General features: G+C 45.3%; 2 protein-coding genes across 3 annotated transcripts in view; both read left to right on the forward strand.

Moving 5' to 3' along the window:
* The window catches only part of LOC118881544 (bMERB domain-containing protein 1), a 156,436-nt gene that overhangs the window by 117,404 nt on the left and 22,197 nt on the right, over positions 1–16,835 (forward strand). The window lies entirely within an intron of this gene.
* Positions 9,537–13,223, forward strand: LOC118881545 (pre-mRNA-splicing regulator WTAP). 2 transcript variants are annotated; one of them, XM_036826599.1, is made up of 2 exons: positions 9,537–10,111; positions 10,328–11,159. In XM_036826599.1, the coding sequence occupies exons 1-2, from the start codon at positions 9,660–9,662 to the stop codon at positions 10,386–10,388; spliced, it is 513 nt and encodes a 170-aa protein (XP_036682494.1). In that variant the 5' UTR covers positions 9,537–9,659; the 3' UTR covers positions 10,389–11,159. The 2 variants fall into 2 exon arrangements, with proteins under 2 accessions (XP_036682494.1, XP_036682495.1); XM_036826600.1 differs by lacking the exon at positions 10,328–11,159 and adding an exon at positions 11,798–13,223 and having other exon boundaries at positions 9,539–10,111.

The raw sequence follows: 16,835 nt of genomic DNA on the forward strand, positions 1-16,835 counted from the left end.
ACACAGCACAGCCACTCTTTAAGACAGTATCCAGATTTACATCTTTGACTTTGTTTAATTGGCTGCTAGTCATTGAGTGATCAGTTACACAGATCTTTGCTCCTGGAATTCTGGCCCACTCTTGGTCCTTTTGTCCTCTAAACTCCTCAGAGTTTTCAAATGAGATTAGGTCAATCCAAGACATTCCTGGTTTGGGTTCTGCCAAAGGAAGGGCAGCCTGTTTTTTTCATTACTAAATGTCCTGGTCTTTGACAGAGTTGCTTTCTGATAAAAAGAGAGGCCTATAACTTTCTCCGGATTATATTACACCTACCTTTGAATTCTAGCTCTGCCATTTGTAGGCTGTGCAATCTCGAACAGATACCTTAACCTCTCTGAGCCTCAGCTGCCTCATCTGTCAAATGGAGATGCAGCCAATATCTCCCAGGGTGGTTTTGAGGAGTAAAAGTGATCATGTTTATTAAGTGCCCCCCCATAGTGCCTGCCAAATATAAGTGCTCATTAAATGTTACTTTCCTTTCCTTCAGGAAGAAATTGAGTTTGGAAATTAACAGATGCTTGGTAAGAGCAGACATTGGGCCCATGTTCTTGGTTTTGGGTAGTAGGTTATTTATTTTGAAGAGGAGGCACAGGAGAAGGGAGGAGATTGGAGGGGCGAGTGAAGGTCTCTTCCATGACAGGGAGGTACATACAGACCAGAGAGGAGGTGACTTGGGGGCACGTGAAATTTGTCTTGAAACATTTGAAGGACTGTCATGTGGAAGAAGGAGTTGGTTTCTTCTTTGTGGAACTAGAACCACAAATGCTGCAGTGAATCCAGTTAACATCCCAGCACGAAAGAGGCCTTTCCACATATTTGGAGCTCTAAAAGTTGGGACCTTGGGAGGTAATGAGTTTCCATACCTGGAGATATCCAAGCATTTATTTATTTCTTCCTTCATTCAACAAGCACATGCAATAAGTAATACAGATGAGGACTTGCCCTAATGGAGTCCAGGGGAGGAGACAAAATCTGGATGTCTCCAGAGTGAGAGATGGAAGCTTCAGATGGGCGGTGGGGTAGGGTAGCAGGTGCTGAGGTGCTACCTATGGTCAATTCTCAGTGTTGTCATTATTACTAATTTATCTAACGACTCTAGAGCACATACATGTGCCAGGCACAATGCTAGACTTTTTATGTGGATCAGGTTTCATCTTCACAGCAACCTGATGAGGCAGGTTTTACTAATACAAGCCACATTTTACAAACGAGGAGACTGAGTTTTGCAGAAGTTAAGAGGCTTGCCCAAGATCACCCAGCTAAGATTGAGCAGGGCTGGGATTCTAGCTCCGCAGCCTGACCCCAGAGCCCCGCTCTGCTGTGTTCACGCAGTGCCAGTGGTTGCCTCCCAGCCCACTGCCCCTCCTTAGAGAACCAGCCCCACATGGGGGGGTTCCCGGCCTCTCCCTGTCCCCTTCCTCCAAGCCAGAGCTCACTGGTCCACATTGGCTTAGCTTGGGCCAATCAGAGTCTCTCTCCTGGGATACAGAGAGACTGGGCCAGTTAGGTGATGGGAGATTTGCAAACCAAAGACTGTGGGTGAGCAGAGAAAGCCGTACTTCGGTGGGAGGGACAGCACAACTGCCTTAAGAGCAGCAAACAAGGGAGACTGGGGCCCCCAAAAGCAGAAAATGAACTTGGCCATGACATTCCCATTCCAGTCCTCAAGCTGCCCCGCTGAACTGGGACCGTAGTAAGATGCCACATCTTCTTATACCCTGGGTGTCTACTCTCCAGACCCCTGGAGAAATACCTCCCACCCATGTTGCCACAGCCTGGAGAAAACCAAAATCCACGGCGATGGTGTCTGTGAATATCCAGCGGGTTCCTCTCTGCCCCTAGGCTTGGTTTCCTGGGTCCTGGACCCCCATCTGTGTGGATATGAAACTCAGATGCTTCACCACTTTCCATAACAACAAAACAAAACAAAGCCCTATGCTACTCCCATTGGAGGAGTTGTAGAACTAAGGATCTCGAAAGGGGTTGCACTGAGCTCTTCACAGCAAACAATTAAAAAATCCACATTTGACATTCCTGGCTGATAAGGTCCTTTTCACCACCCTGTGCCAGGCAGTTCTTTTTCTTGGCCCAATCTCACCACCCTCCTTGTTCTTCTCCTTTGTCTCAGCTCCCTCCATTCCAAGTAAGACAAATTCCTCTCCCTGTCCTTGCAGAGCTGTTTCACCTTCTTCCAAGAAGCCATGGCACCAAAAGATGCTTGGGTTCATGGGAACACTACCCCAGGTGTTTGTCAAGCTATGATTCCCAGCAAAATCTCCTCCCCAAGAGGAACTTGGGTACCAGCTATTAAGGTATTAACATTTCCCCAATTTCTTACACCTTTACTAACCTATCTTTATTTCTGTTCTTTCTAGTCTGTGCTGGAATGTTCTGTTGAAAACTTAGCTACGCTGAGAACTCTACTTCCCAGAATCCCTTTCCCTACATTGCTCCAAGTAAAAGGTGGGAGATTCTGGGAGGCAGAAGGGAAGCAGCAGTATTGACCCTTTAAGGGCCACCATGGTTAGACCATGGAGGTAGCCAGGTACAGAAGTTCCAGCTCATCCTCACTCTCTGCTTCAGTCCATCTTGTCTTCCTGACCAACGGTGGCCCCGTGTCTTCTAGACACTGGGCAGACAAGGCAACAGCCTGGCAAGGACCCGTCCACTTGGCCCCCCTGCCGCCCCACCTTGCCAGCTACACGTGCCTGACTTCTCAGATGGGCTGGCTGGTGTCTCCTTTGGCCCTCACCTCCCCTTCCCTGACCTCCACCTCCACAGCTCCTCCCACGATTGTGACAGGTCTAATTCCTATAATGCATCCCTTGCCCCGTAACTCACGCTGGTTCTGCTTCCCTTATTGAGCCCTGATACACATCAAGATACACATCAAAATACGCATCAAGAGCCTTTACAGAAGCCGCCAGTGGCTGGAGCCAGGGAAACTTGTCCATCTTGCCCTTGGCTGGCAATTCCCCCCAGATCACTGGCTCAACCTTGACTCACCCAGAGTCAGGGAATCACAATGGAAATCACCTGGAGAGCTTTAGAGAAAATGCTGCTGCCCGGGTCTCACTACCAGATTCTGACTTAATTGGTCCAGGGTGTGGCCTGGCCATTGGAGAGTTTTAAAAGCAGTTTGGGTGATTCTCCCCTGACCTCCCACTGCACAGATGTCCCCTCACCTCTTTCCTGGGTGAAATAGAAGAACCCGGGTGTCTGTCAGCTGCTTGAAGATGACTCACCTTGCTTTCTTTCCACAATTTTTACTTGATGAAAATGGGCCTCAGACAGAAGGTATAACATCCTACCTTAGCCCGACTCCTTGGCACGGCAATAGGTCTCTCTCCAGGAGCTTAGATCGTGATAGGAATCAGAATGAAGTGTATGTTCGTGGTCTCCCGTGGAGCACGAGAATCTCAGTGTCATCTGTTGTCCTCCTCATCACATCCGTAGTCGAAATTCATTGATTAAGGCTTTAATTGGAAGCGGTGCTGTGTTTATCAAGAAATCTACATTTCTAAGCTTTCTAAAAGCTCCTAATCAGAAGCTGAATTTATAATCACTCAGCAATGCTCGCTTTCAATTCATTCCATTGCCCACCTGTTTTTGACCCCTGAAAACCAACACGTGGTCTCTTTTTAAATTTTTATTTAATAAAAATTTTTATTGACGTATAGTTAATTTACAATATTGTGTTAGGCTTTTTTTTGGCCGCACCCTGCGGCTTGCGGAATCTTAGTTCCCCGACCAGGGATTGAACCTGCATTGGGAGCGTGGAGTCTTAACCACCGGACCGCCAGGGAAGTCCCTAATTTTTATTTTTTAAAGACATCAAACGAGCAAACCGAGAGTTGAAAGATGTGGAATTTCTGAGTTTCTTCACTGAACGGCAGAGGGATTTGGGGATTAGAGGATAGTAATGGTTTAAGTGGATTCTAGAACCGGACGGTGCAGAAATTCACTCCTCGCTCTACCACCAAGTAACTGTAAGAACCGTAACCCTCGGGTTCTTTTTCTGTAAACCTGGTGCAATAACAGTTCACACTTCATAGAGTTGGACTGAGGAGTAAATGAAATAATGCGTGAAAAGCGCTGACTATAGAGCCCCGTCCCTTGTAAGTACCTCTTGTAGCTAAGTCTTTCTGCAGCCTACGAAAGGAGCTAGAGTTTGAAACAAGACAAAATTTATCCAGATATCAAGTGAGAGGTACATTTCGCTTTGAAAGCAACACTTTAGAAAATGCCTGAATAAACTGACATTTTGGCTCAGCATAAGCTATACCAGATCACGGCACGGGAACTCTGCACCGTCCTTCCGCCTTGAAGATGGTGATTATCTGCTTCTGTTCCACTGTCTCCAGGTGCTAACACTGCCCCTTAGGCCAACCATAACTGGCCTTGGGCTGTTCTGGAGGAAAACTCCAACTGCTCCTAGAACAATTTAGAGTAGGTCTGCACTGCACTCTGGTGATTAAATCCAGGGACCCTTGCCCAGGGCTTCATTAACTGCTTGAAGGAGTCAGCCCTCGGGCCATCTGTTGTCTGCCATCACTCTGTTATCTTGAGAAACATCCTCTGCTTGCTCCCCTGACAAAGTTAACCTGAGCCAGGGTGTGGTCAAGGGATCAGCATTGTGGCAGAAAGAGCACTGGATTTGGAGATGGGACCTGGGTTGAGATTTTGGCTGTGTGACATTGTGAGGTTCATTTGGTCCAGTTTTTCCTGAAGTAGGGTACACGCTGGAATGATTTTAGGTAGTATTTGGGAAAGCATTAATTAAGAATTTATTTTCAGGAATTCCCTGGCAGTACAGTGGTTAGGGCTCTGCGCTTTCACTGCGCAGCGCACGGATTCAATCCCTGGTTGGGGAACTAAGATCCCACAAGCCACAAGCTGTGGCCAAAAAAAAAAAAAATTTTTTTTCATGTCTTTCAAGGGAAAATATTGGTTTTTCCATTTATGGTTCTGTAAAAAGTTTTATATTCAAGTTTTTTTAATTTTTAAAATTAAAGTCAGTGTAAGCAGTCAAGTATAAAGGAAACTATTGAATAAATAATAGTGGAGAAGACCAGAGACCTGGCAGACATTGCCATGGCGATATGCAAATGACCGATGTTTAGGAAACAGTGACTTAGCCATTGTCTAGCCTTCTTTCTCCAAAGGGACATATGAATGTCACCTCTGGTGGGTGGTGGGAGGTATAGTCAGCACAAGTAATGATTAAGGTCAAGGGCTTGCTTACCAGCTATGTGATCTTGGGCAAATCACTAAACTTCTCTGTAACTCTTCTGTGTGATGTTTTCTGACACCACCATCCAATGACAAAACTAAACAATTAATAATGAGTTTGATGTCCTATATTCAAGAGAAAACAATCCATGGGTTGGGAAAGTACAGAGCCTCACAAGCAGAGAAGCACTCTTCCCGATGGATTTGGGGCAAGAGCATTACAGAGCATTAGAAGAGGCATGAGTGGCTAGAAGGTCAGGATTTCCTTATAAGGCTGGCAGGTCTATTTTCTTTCTTTTTCTTTTTTCTTTTTTTTTTTGGCCACGCGGATTGTGGGATCTTAGTTTCCCGACCAGAGATCGAACCTGTGCCCCCTGCACTGTGCAGAGTCTTAACCACTGGACCGCCAGGGAAGTCCCCAGCAGGTCCTATTTTCTAAGGTAAGGTGAGCTCGCTAAAGCTGAGTTGGAGGATGTGATTGGTGTGTGTTAGGTTTCCTTGACAGTGGGTTCCCATAAATGCAGACTGATTTTTGTCAGTGTAGATGTGTGACGTGGGCCTGGCCACTGGGCCGGCCTCCATTTTGTGGGTCCTGATATAGTGAAACCGTGCACCTCAGATGATTGGAACTTGAACCCGACCAAAGCCCTGACTGGGACTTGAACCCACGCAGCTGGGACTCAAACTCGGCCAAAACCCACAGTCTTCCAACTGAGATCACACACCTGGTTTCAGGACTTAATGAAACTCAGATTCTTGAGGTCTCATCACAGAAAGAATTCAGTGAGAGACAAAGTGAGAGGTAAGAAGTGGATTTATTTAGAGAGAAGCACACTCCACAGACAGAGCGTGGGCCATCTCAGGAGGTGAGAAAGGGACCAGGGTATGGGGTTGTCAGTTTTTATAGGGGTGGGTAATTTCATAGACTAATGAGTGGGAGGAGTATTCCAGCTATTTCAGGAAGGGGCAGCACATTCCAGGAATTGGGCCACCACCCACTTTTTGATCTTATGGTTGGCCTTGGAACTGTCATGGTGCCTGTGGGTGTGTCATTTAGCTTGCTGATGTGTTACAGTGAGCTATAGTGGAAGTCTAGTGGAAGTTGACTTGTCCGCCATCTTGGACCCATTTTGTTCCAATCTGTTTATGTCATGTCTTCGGGCTATGTCATTCTTTCAAAGGTTGTGCCCTGCCCCCTTCCCTCCTGTTTCAATAGGAATTAACTTTATCACCCTTTCTGACACCAAATATGTGTCAGTTTTACACGTCAATTTTCTGATTCTCTAACACCAACTGGATATCCAATAATCCAATTCAGTGCTGACCTGGAATTGAGATCTGATCCCACTAGTTAAAGGGCTCCATCCCAGAGGGCTGCCCTGCTTCAGATGCCGGTCTCAGTCCCAGGCCACCCACACACTTCGGCACTTACAACTACAAATTTGGTGGTTCCTGTGACCTCCCCCCCACACACCCCCCCACACACGCAAGGTTCAGTAGTTTGCTAGAATGACTCACAGAACTCAGGAAAGCATTTTACTTCCGTTTACAGGTTCATTATAAAGGCTACAATTCTGGAAGAGCCAAATGGAGGAGGTGCATTTGTGCAAGGTGTGGGGGGAAGGGGGGGTGTGTGTGCAGAGCTTCCCTCCCCTTTCAGTGCACAGCATCTTCCCAGCACATCACTGTGCCCCTAACCCAGAAACCCCCCAAATCTCACTGTTCAAGAGTTTTGTTTTTTTTTTAAGTCTTTTTTTTTTTTAATTAATTTACTTATGGCTGTGTTGGGTCTTCGTATCTGTGCGAGGGCTTTCTCTAGTTGCGGCACGTGGGAGCCACTCTTCATCGTGGTGCGCGGGCCTCTCACTATCACGGCCTCTCTTGTTTCGGAGCACAGGCTCCAGACGTGCAGGCTCAGTAATTGTGGCTCATGGGCCTAGTTGCTCCGCGGCATGTGGGATCCTCCCAGACCAGGGCTCGAATCCGTGTCCCCTGCATTGGCAGGCAGATTCTCAACCACTGCGCCACCAGGGAAGCCCTGTTCAAGAGTTTTTATAACTCAGTCTCCATCCCATCTCTTTGGGGCTGGAAGTGCCCGCCTTTGTTAATCACGTTTGGTCTCTTTGGTGTTACCTAAAAAACTGAGTTTGCCTCTTGGTGGGTGTCGAGCCAAAAGACACAACCAAGCCGAAGATGGGGAGAAGGAAGGATTTATTACTACCTGTAAGGAGAGCACTTGGGATCTTTCCCAAAGCAGTGCCTCCCCAACAGCAAAATCGGACAAGTTTTAAGCTAAGGGTACATGCATATTCATGAAGGGGCTTGGGCGGGGACAGAGTCCAAGCTTTAGTTGATTGAGGTCATGAGGGTCAGAAAAGGTCACCATCATCATCCCTCAGGTTCCAGCTGATCTGGTGGTTGAGCGCTTCAGGCTAATCTTTACCACTGAAACAGAACTGGGAGGCTTTACAACTGATACAGTATCTTTGCTATTGTTACTTCTCTTGCCTGATAACAGTCCTTTGCTTCTGCATTCTTTTGTTCCCTTAAGATCATTAATTACTGAGACCTGTTCAAGGACAAGCACTGTGGCCAGGCTTAGATCACAAAATGGCTTTGGCCCAAAATGGCTTCTCTTCTGTCAAGACAGCCGTGGTGCCTGGTTCCCCTCCTCCAGGATGCCTCCTACCCTGTCTGCTTACATGGCGACTGGCCCCCACCTGAAGCTATCTGGGGGTCCCATCTAAATCACACTGAGGTAAACTCAGGTGTTTGTGCCAGAGCAGATTGTTATGAATAACAAAAGTTACACTTATCACTCAGGAAATTCCAAGGGTTTTAGGAGTTCTGTGCCAGGAAGCAGGGACAAAGACCAAAGAGATATTTTTTATTATACCACACTTGTTTTCCTCAGAATTAATTACCTCCTAGGGATTCTTTGGTAAAAAGTAGATGAGATAAGCCATATAAATAAGTTACCACAGTAATTATTCAATGAATGTTAGCCATGATGCCACTGCTGCATGGGAAATTGCTAGCTATGAAGTAGTGGGGAAAAAATGTCAGCTGAACGTGTTCCTAAGAAGCCATGAAGGCCTTTTATTATGCTTTTTAAATAAAAATTAACTAAAAATTAGAAGTAAGGGAAGCGGGTGGGGCAAGCATGTCCTTTCCATGTCATACTGGGCCATTGTTTAATGACCTGCCCAAGTATTATTTAATCACGTGGGAGGGTGTCCACGTATTTGACCAGGTTATTTACTATTTGATTAGACCACTGACACTATGAAATTACATGTTGACATGTAGATTTTGTCCACTCAAAAAGCTAACCCTAAAGGTTATGGTTTTATTGCCCTAGAGGCTGTTAACCAGCTCTTTGTCTAACCTAGCAATCTTATTCTAAGATTCTTATTAAAGAGTACCCATGAAACTGAAACCGCACAACCCAGGTTGGGACTTGAACCCACTGCCTTTTTTTTTTTTTAATTAATTAATTAATTAATTTTTATTTTTGGCTGTGTTGGGTCTTCATTTCTGTGCGAGGGCTTTCTCTAGTTGCGGCAAGCGGGGGCCACTCTTCATCGCGGTGCGCGGGCCTCTCACTATCGCGGCCTCTCTTGTTGCGGAGCACAGGCTCCAGACGCGCAGGCTCAGTAGTTGTGGCTCACGGGCCTAGTTGCTCCGCGACATGTGGGATCTTTCCAGACCAGGGCTCGAACCCGTGTCCCCTGCATTGGCAGGCAGATTCTCAACCACTGCGCCACCAGGGAAGCCCCCACTGCCTTTTAATTGAGATCACACACCTGGTCTCAGGACTTTAATGAAGCTCAGGTTCTTGATGTCTCATTGCAGAAAGAATTCAATGAGAGACAAAGTAATAGGTAAGAAGTGGATTTATTTAGAGAGATACACATTCCATAGACAGAATGTGGTCTGTCTCAGAAAGCAAGAGCAGCCCCAGGGCATGGGGTCATCTCAGAAAGTAAGAGCGGCCAAGGGAGAAACACGCTGCACAGGCAGAGTGTGGGCCATCTCAGAAGGCGAGAGGCCCCAAAATATGGGGTGGTTAGTTTTTTTTGTTTTTTTTTTTTAACAGATATAACTTTTCCTTTATTGCACATTAAGCTGTACAAGAGTCACAAAAGAGAGGTACTTCAATCACACTTCCAGCATTGGCGAAGTTTCTCCCAGCTGGATTGGTACAAAAAAAGGAGACAGGCAGCGAGACCTGCAAATAAAGGGGAGAGCCGGGGCTGTGGCGGTAGGAGGAGCGCGGGGGCCGGCGGCAGCGGGGTCGGGTGGCCAGGGCAGCGAGCGGGCAGCGCGGAGTCAGCCTATGTGACTGGGCGGCGCCGGCGCGGCCTCCGTCAGGAGAGGATTCAAGATGACCAACGAGGAACCTCTTCCTAAAAAGGTTCGACTGAGTGAAACAGACTTCAAAGTTATGGCACGAGATGAATTAATTCTCAGGTGGAAACAATATGAAGCATACGTGCAAGCTTTGGAGGGCAAGTACACAGATCTTAACTCTAATGATGTAACTGGCTTAAGGGAATCTGAAGAAAAACTAAAGCAACAACAGCAAGAGTCTGCACGCAGGGAAAACATTCTTGTAATGCGACTAGCAACCAAGGAGCAAGAGATGCAAGAGTGTACTACTCAAATCCAGTACCTCAAGCAAGTCCAGCAGCCTAGCGTTGCCCAACTGAGATCAACAATGGTAGACCCAGCGATCAACTTGTTTTTCCTAAAAATGAAAGGTGAACTGGAACAGACTAAAGACAAACTGGAACAAGCCCAAAATGAACTGAGTGCCTGGAAGTTTACGCCTGATAGGTAAACAAATCATACTCCCCAGTCAAGACTTCCCTGACAGTCCCACTACGAGAAAGCTGTGGTGGGACAGCCGAGTACTCGTTTCCACACCAAGACTCAGACTTCTTGAGCCAAAAAGCCACATTCTTATACTGTCCAGCTTGTAATGGTTAATGTAAAACTTACCAGATGAACCTTGTGTTTCAGCTTTTTCTCTTCCCCCTCCCCTTGCTTCAGAGGCCTGATGGCGTCGGACTATTCCGAAGAAGTGGCCACCTCCGAAAAATTCCCCTTCTAGAACATGTAGACACTTGAGAAATGTTTCTGTTTGAAGAAAATAGAGGGAGAAACAGAAGTCTTAAGTCTGTGGCACACTGTGTCTTCAGACAGTTTGGAGGAATGAAAACCTAGAGATTTAAAATCATGAATTGAACATGTAAAATTCCAGTAAATGTAAAGATGGAATATGCATCGCTCTTAACCTTGAGCATAGTGACTTAGAGACACTGTATATCAGTTTTGCCAATAAGACTGTGGACTTCGTGATTGTTGTTGAACTTCTGGGTCAAACTCAAATGAGGTGAATTTTGCCTTTAAAGGGTTTATTTGCTAAGAACCAACTTAATAGTCATGAGAGAATCAAATAATAGATGTCAGTACAAGTAGTTCATATATTTAACCATTTAGTTTGGGGCTCCATATTACTTGATTGAGCCTTAAATCAATGTGGTTTTACTCAATGGTTTGTTCTTTGAATGGTTGCTAATACTGTAGATAATCTTATTGAGGACTGTACAAATAATGAAGGTGTGGTATCAAACTTCAGGTCTAAACTGTTTGAAGCATTATAAACATTCATTTCACAACTAGATTGTATAAGGATATTAGCTGTGATGAGACTCACTGCGTTATTTTTTTCAGTAGTGAAATTTATTAAATCCCCATTCCATTCAACAGGCACATGTTGAAAGAGCATTGTCGTTGGTGTTAATGGGGGAATGTGTTCCTTCATTGTATTTGGGCCTTTTGTATTGCACTCTTGATATTAAATTAAATGTGCCTTGAAATAGTTGGTTTTTTTTTTTTTGTTTTGGTTTTGTTTTGTTTTTTAAGTTCAAGGATTACTATGATGATTTTGTTGTACTTCTAACATTTTGGTTTTGGGGGGGCTGTGAGAGCAGATTGATTTCGAAAAAATTGTTGCTGTGCTCTTCAAAGTGAAGGAAAAGGCTCTGTGTCTCATTTTTTAAAGACCTACTTTTTTTCCAGCTGGTATCATAAAAGACAAGGAGACTTGACACTTGTTGCTTTTTGACACCTTGTCCCAGGATATTGCAGTAGACATTAATGTGGGACAGCTTCACAGGGTGCCTGCCAGAAGATTGGGGACAGAATGTATTGGAACTGTGGGCTGGCCTAAGTGAGACATTTTGTGAATTGGAGAAAAATATATATATATATAGTGATCATTTCTAGCAAATTCATTTGATCATTTAGATAAAAGAGGCATTATTTTCTTCATGCTTCCATCCAATCCTGGAGGTGAATTTTTTCGTCAGATCATTCTATAAGTCACCAATTCGAATTTTCACTTGGTGATAATGGAGTCTAAGATGAGTGGAAGATAAATGTTCCAGATTGCCCCAACGTTTAAGTGCAGTTTTAACAAGGGTGACTTAAGTTCTCTCTTAATCATTCAAATCAATTCCAAACAGGCAAAAAGTTAATGGCGAAGTGTCGAATGCTTATCCAGGAGAATCAAGAGCTTGGAAGGCAGCTGTCCCAGGGACGTATTGCACAACTTGAAGCAGAATTGGCTTTACAGAAGAAATATAGTGAGGAGCTTAAAAGCAGTCAGGATGAACTGAATGACTTCATCATTCAACTTGACGAAGAAGTAGAGGGTATGCAGAGTACCATTCTAGTTCTGCAGCAACAACTGAAGGAGACGCGCCAGCAGTTGGCTCAGTACCAACAGCAGCAGTCTCAAGCCCCAGGCCCGAGTACCAGCAGGACTACATCTTCTGAGCCTGTAGGACAGGCAGAGGCCACAGGTAAAGACTGCAGTCGTCTGGCCAACGGACCAAGTAATGGCAGTTCCTCCCGGCAGAGGACGTCTGGGTCTGGATTTCATAGGGAGGGGGACACAGCCGAAGATGACTTCCCTTCTTCACCAGGGAATGGTAATAAGGCCTCCAACAGCTCGGAGGAGAGAACTGGCAGAGGAGGTAGTAGTTACGTAAACCAACTCAGTGCGGGGTATGAAAGTGTAGACTCTCCCACGGGCAGTGAAAACTCTCTCACACACCACTCAAATGACACAGACTCCAATCATGACCCTCAAGAGGAGAAAACAGTGAGTGGGAAAGGTAACCGAACTACGGGTTCCCGCCACGTTCAGAATGGCTTGGACTCAAGTGTAAATGTACAGGGTTCAGTTTTGTAAAATTTTTTCCAGCGAATTTTTATACAGTGTCATTTAATTTGGGAGAGGATACTGTCCGGAAAATTAATTCATACTTTTGTCACAATTTGCCTTTTTTGTGGGTGTTTTTTTTTTTCTTTTTTCCTTTCCCTTTTTCTTTTTTTCCTTTTTTTTTTTTTTTCTTTTTGCTTCAATACCTCTGCCACTTTGGAAATTGTAACAATTACTTTGAATGTTGCTAAAAGGACATTTTGTGTAGGGTCAGGTTATTTTTATATGAGTTAATGTGAAGTTGTAAATGGAAATCTTTCCTTAAAGTGTAACACAATGATGTCTGTTTAAATCTGTGTCTCTCCTAGAACCTGTGCTGTGTAAGGGCATTCTTCTTCATGCTGTTATTGTACTTAGGCACCATTCAGACTTGTTAGCGTAGATGTGGGTTTATGACTGCCAGGTCTGCCCAGTACAGTAGTTTTATCACTGAAAGTTGGACTTGTTGAAGGAGTCCTATAGTAGTTTCAGTGTTAGATACAGTTTTTTCCACCATACATCTGTGCATTTCCTCTTTAGGTGACTGAATGTTTAAGAAATTTGTGTGCATAGTTACTCAGTTTTTATGAACCGTTGTATCCTGTTAATGCATATTGCTCTGTGACTCCAGTATATCTTACCTGTACTGACCAAACTTAAATAAAGATTTTTATTGTAACTCCTTAAAAAAAAAAAAAAAAAAAAAAAAAAAAAAAAAAAAAGGAGACAACATCAGAAAAGAAAGGGGTACAAAACACCTGAACGGCAATCCTATACTGGGACATGGGTGCCCCAGGCCACAGAGCTGTCCTTAGCATGCTGCCTGAGGGCACAGGAGAGTCAGGGTGTGCTGTCTGCTTGTGTTTGGCACTGGGAGGGAGCCCCAGTCCCTGTCTCCCTCACGTGACAGACCGTGGCTGACACCACCCGGGAGCCTGACTGAATTCAAACGGCAACTTCGTATTTGTGACTCACAAATGTCCCATGAAAAGCACCTGAACCTTCACACTGATCACATGCAAAGAAGCAACACCACCATTAGTTCACCACTTGGACAAAAATAAATTAAAAAAAGAAATGTATTCCTCCATTCTGGAAAATGTTTCTTTATTCCTTTCTATCATTTCATCAGATTGGGAGGTATTTAAGGACCTGATTCTTATGCAGCCCACGTGGAAGTGCTTAACTGCATCTATATGTATATATTTACAATAGATCGACTACCATCGGCATCTACATCGTCTAAGGGAGGAATCGCGGACAAGAACATTCATACTCAGTGCATTTCCCTGTAGCTCAGAATTTGCCAGCAACCAAGAGAGAAACCAGGGCACGTGCCCCTTGACACAGAAATCATGTTACACACCACCAACACCAGTTATTCCTCAAACCTGGCAATCCAGAAAGGTGACATGTCAGTACAGAAGTGAGAGGGAATGTTAAAAGTAGAGCTAGAAGCACTTCTTCTAAAAGGCAAACTGCTGGTGTGAACTCCCATGGCCCACGGTGCTAGAGGAGGCCACTTGGTGCCCGATCCTGGCCTGGCCAGGACATGGCAAGATGAGGCACTGACCCGAGGCCTGGTCTAGTAACTGCCTCATCCCTGCCCAGGAGCTGCATGTCGGAGGAAAGAGGACAAATGGGTGAGGGCTCTTTAAGAACCATCGCTGTAGAGCCACAGCCCCAAACACACAAGCTAAAATCTGAGACAGTCCTTCTCAGGAAAGATAAAGCTCTTCATTCTCTGGACTCTGGAGGGCTCTTGGGACAGCTGACAACTAAAGCAGGCACCCACCTCAGAGTTCTGGAGGCAGTGTATGGGGTGGTTAATTTTTATGGGCTGGGTAATTTCATAGGCTAATGAGTGGGAGGATTATTCCAACTATTTCAGGGAAGGGGCAGAAATTTCAAGGAACTGGGCCACTGCCCACTTTTTGACCTTTTATATTCGGCCTCAGAACTGCCATGGTGCCCGTGGGTGTGTCGTTTAGCTAATGTATTACAATGAGCATATAATGAGGCTCAAGGTCCGCTGGAAGGTGAATCTTCCACCCTCTTGGACCTAGTTGGTTCTAACCAGTTTATGTCGTATCCTCAAGGGCTATGTCATTCTTTTAGAGGTTGTGCCCTGCCCCCTTCCCTCCTGTTTCAAATCCAGTTCCTTAAATGCTCTGGGAATGAGCTTTACCATCTTATTGTTTCCCTCTTTAATGGGTTAAATACATTTTTGACAAGTGTTCATTCTCTAGGTGTATGAGTCACGTGTTTAAATTTTGAAACTACGCTTCAGCATGATCCTCATAGAGCCAGGTCCCAAGTTCCCTGGGCCCATAATTGAGTTCAGCCAGCACTCACAGAGAACATTCTGCGTGCCAGGCACCGTGCAGAGCAGAGCACTGTGGGGAAGATGAAAGTGGGTGGGACTGGTCCCTAGAGTCACGGATTTCATATTTTATAATAAGTATATGTTAACTTTTCTCTAGGCCAAGGTGTTCTGTTGAACATAAACAATTTTGCAGATTGCCAGTATCAGATGAGGCCATTCTAAGACCGAGATAGATCAAGACCAAGACAAGACAACTTCACAAGTATGTCTGAAAGTGAATAAGTTGTGAACATTGTCTAAACCATAAAAATGACCAAACATCTCCATATCCTGGTTCATCTGAGCGACTCCAGCTGCTTCTTTACCAATCGCAGCTTTAGCCTCACTCTGTTCTCACTTTATGGCTAAGAATTAAGATGCCCTATCAGAGAATTCCCCCCACTTCCTGATGACATGCAGTCCAGAGTAAATGCCCACTTCCTTTAAACCATCCCTCAAAGCACCTAACACAAGCCCAAACCTTATCCTAAGCCCTTCGTAATACCCTCTTACTGATATCTTTCTGTCCAGAATTGAATTAAGGGGCAAGCTAGCCAGGTGTCCAGGTATCTGCAGACTCACTAAAGTGACATAAGATGGAGAAAGTTGTCCCCATCAGCACTTCCCTCAGAGGCAGGAGCTGCTTGGGAGAGAAGCTTGTTTCAGTTAGGGTACTTGGCTGCAAAAAACAGAAATCAACGCTGCCTGACTCAAGCAAAGAAAAAGATTTACGGGAAGGCTAGGGGTGGGGTAGGGTGGGAGGGGGGCTCATGGAACCAAAGGTAGTCTTAAGGGCCAGGCTTGGAAAATGGGTAGGAATCCAGAGAGCTCCAGAGGCTAGCTACAGGACCAGTCTGGCCGGGATGCCACCACCATTGTTGCTGGACATCACAGATCCAGCCTCACCGTCCTTTCATCTCTGTGTCATTTGCTCAGTGGTCTTGGGCAGGATCTTCTGGTTAGGTGAGTGTGAGGAAGAGGGAGTGCTCCCTTTTTTAACTTTTCTAATGAGGACTGACACAATGAAGGGTTCTCCCAAAACTAGAGTTTGGGTGTTAAGCAACCAAAAATTCCAACTTTTGTCCATTATAAGAGCGAGACTTCCTCTGTTACCAAACCCAACTTGGGTCTGCTCGCTTGCATGCAGTGAAGCCAATCTACTGACACCAGGTCACGGTGAAGGAAAGTGGAGCATTTATTGCAAACTCCAAGCAAGGAGTCCAGGCCAGCTAGTGCCTAAAAGACCCGAACTCCCTGATGGCTTTCAGGGAAAGGTTTTTAAAGACAGGGTGAGGGACGGTGGTTGTGGGGTACATGATCAGCTCGTGGACATTCTTCTGATTGGTTGGTGGTGAGGTAATAGGGAGTCAACGTCATCAACCTTCTTGTTCCCACCTATCTGGGGTCTACAGGCTTGTGGGCATCGTACAGTTAACTTCCTCCACCTGGTGGGGGTTCCAGTATCTGCAAAAGAGCTCAAGGACATGGCTCAGGATATTATCTAGAGCCCTTGAGAAGGAACTAAAGGTTCTTGACTTTGTTTCATGGCTAAACTATGATTATTTTGTCTTGACTTGTTTTCCTTTGTTTCTGCATTTTCTCACTTCTCTTAAGTTTATTCTTTGGAACTTGGGGAAGGCCTAGGAGGCTAAAGTTTTACTACAAACAAGAAGCAGGTGGAGGTCATGGGGTGGGGGAGGGGTCTGGTCCTGGGAAGGCCCCATAGGGTCCTGCTCCGTTGCACTCCAAAGGGTCATTTGTCAGTATGTAACAGGAGATGGTCTGTAAACAGCCTTCTAAATAGAGTGAGTCGTGCCATCTACAGGATTTTTGTATTTTTGAAGAGGGTTATGCTGAATTGGTATCAGAGCTGAATTTCTTGGAACAGTAAAGGAGAGACTTCTCAGAATAGTAAAGGAGAGACT

The sequence above is a fragment of the Balaenoptera musculus genome, chromosome 15 (assembly GCF_009873245.2).
Source record: "Balaenoptera musculus isolate JJ_BM4_2016_0621 chromosome 15, mBalMus1.pri.v3, whole genome shotgun sequence".
In the NCBI taxonomy this organism is placed as follows: Eukaryota; Metazoa; Chordata; class Mammalia; order Artiodactyla; family Balaenopteridae; genus Balaenoptera; species Balaenoptera musculus.

Coding starts and splice junctions, on each gene's coding strand:
- LOC118881545 (XM_036826600.1), top strand. CDS start 9,660: ATGACCAACGAGGAACCTCTTCCTAAAAAGGTTCGACTGAGTGAAACA. Junction 10,112..11,797: donor TGGAAGTTTACGCCTGATAG/GTAAACAAATCA, acceptor TTCAAATCAATT/CCAAACAGGCAAAAAGTTAA.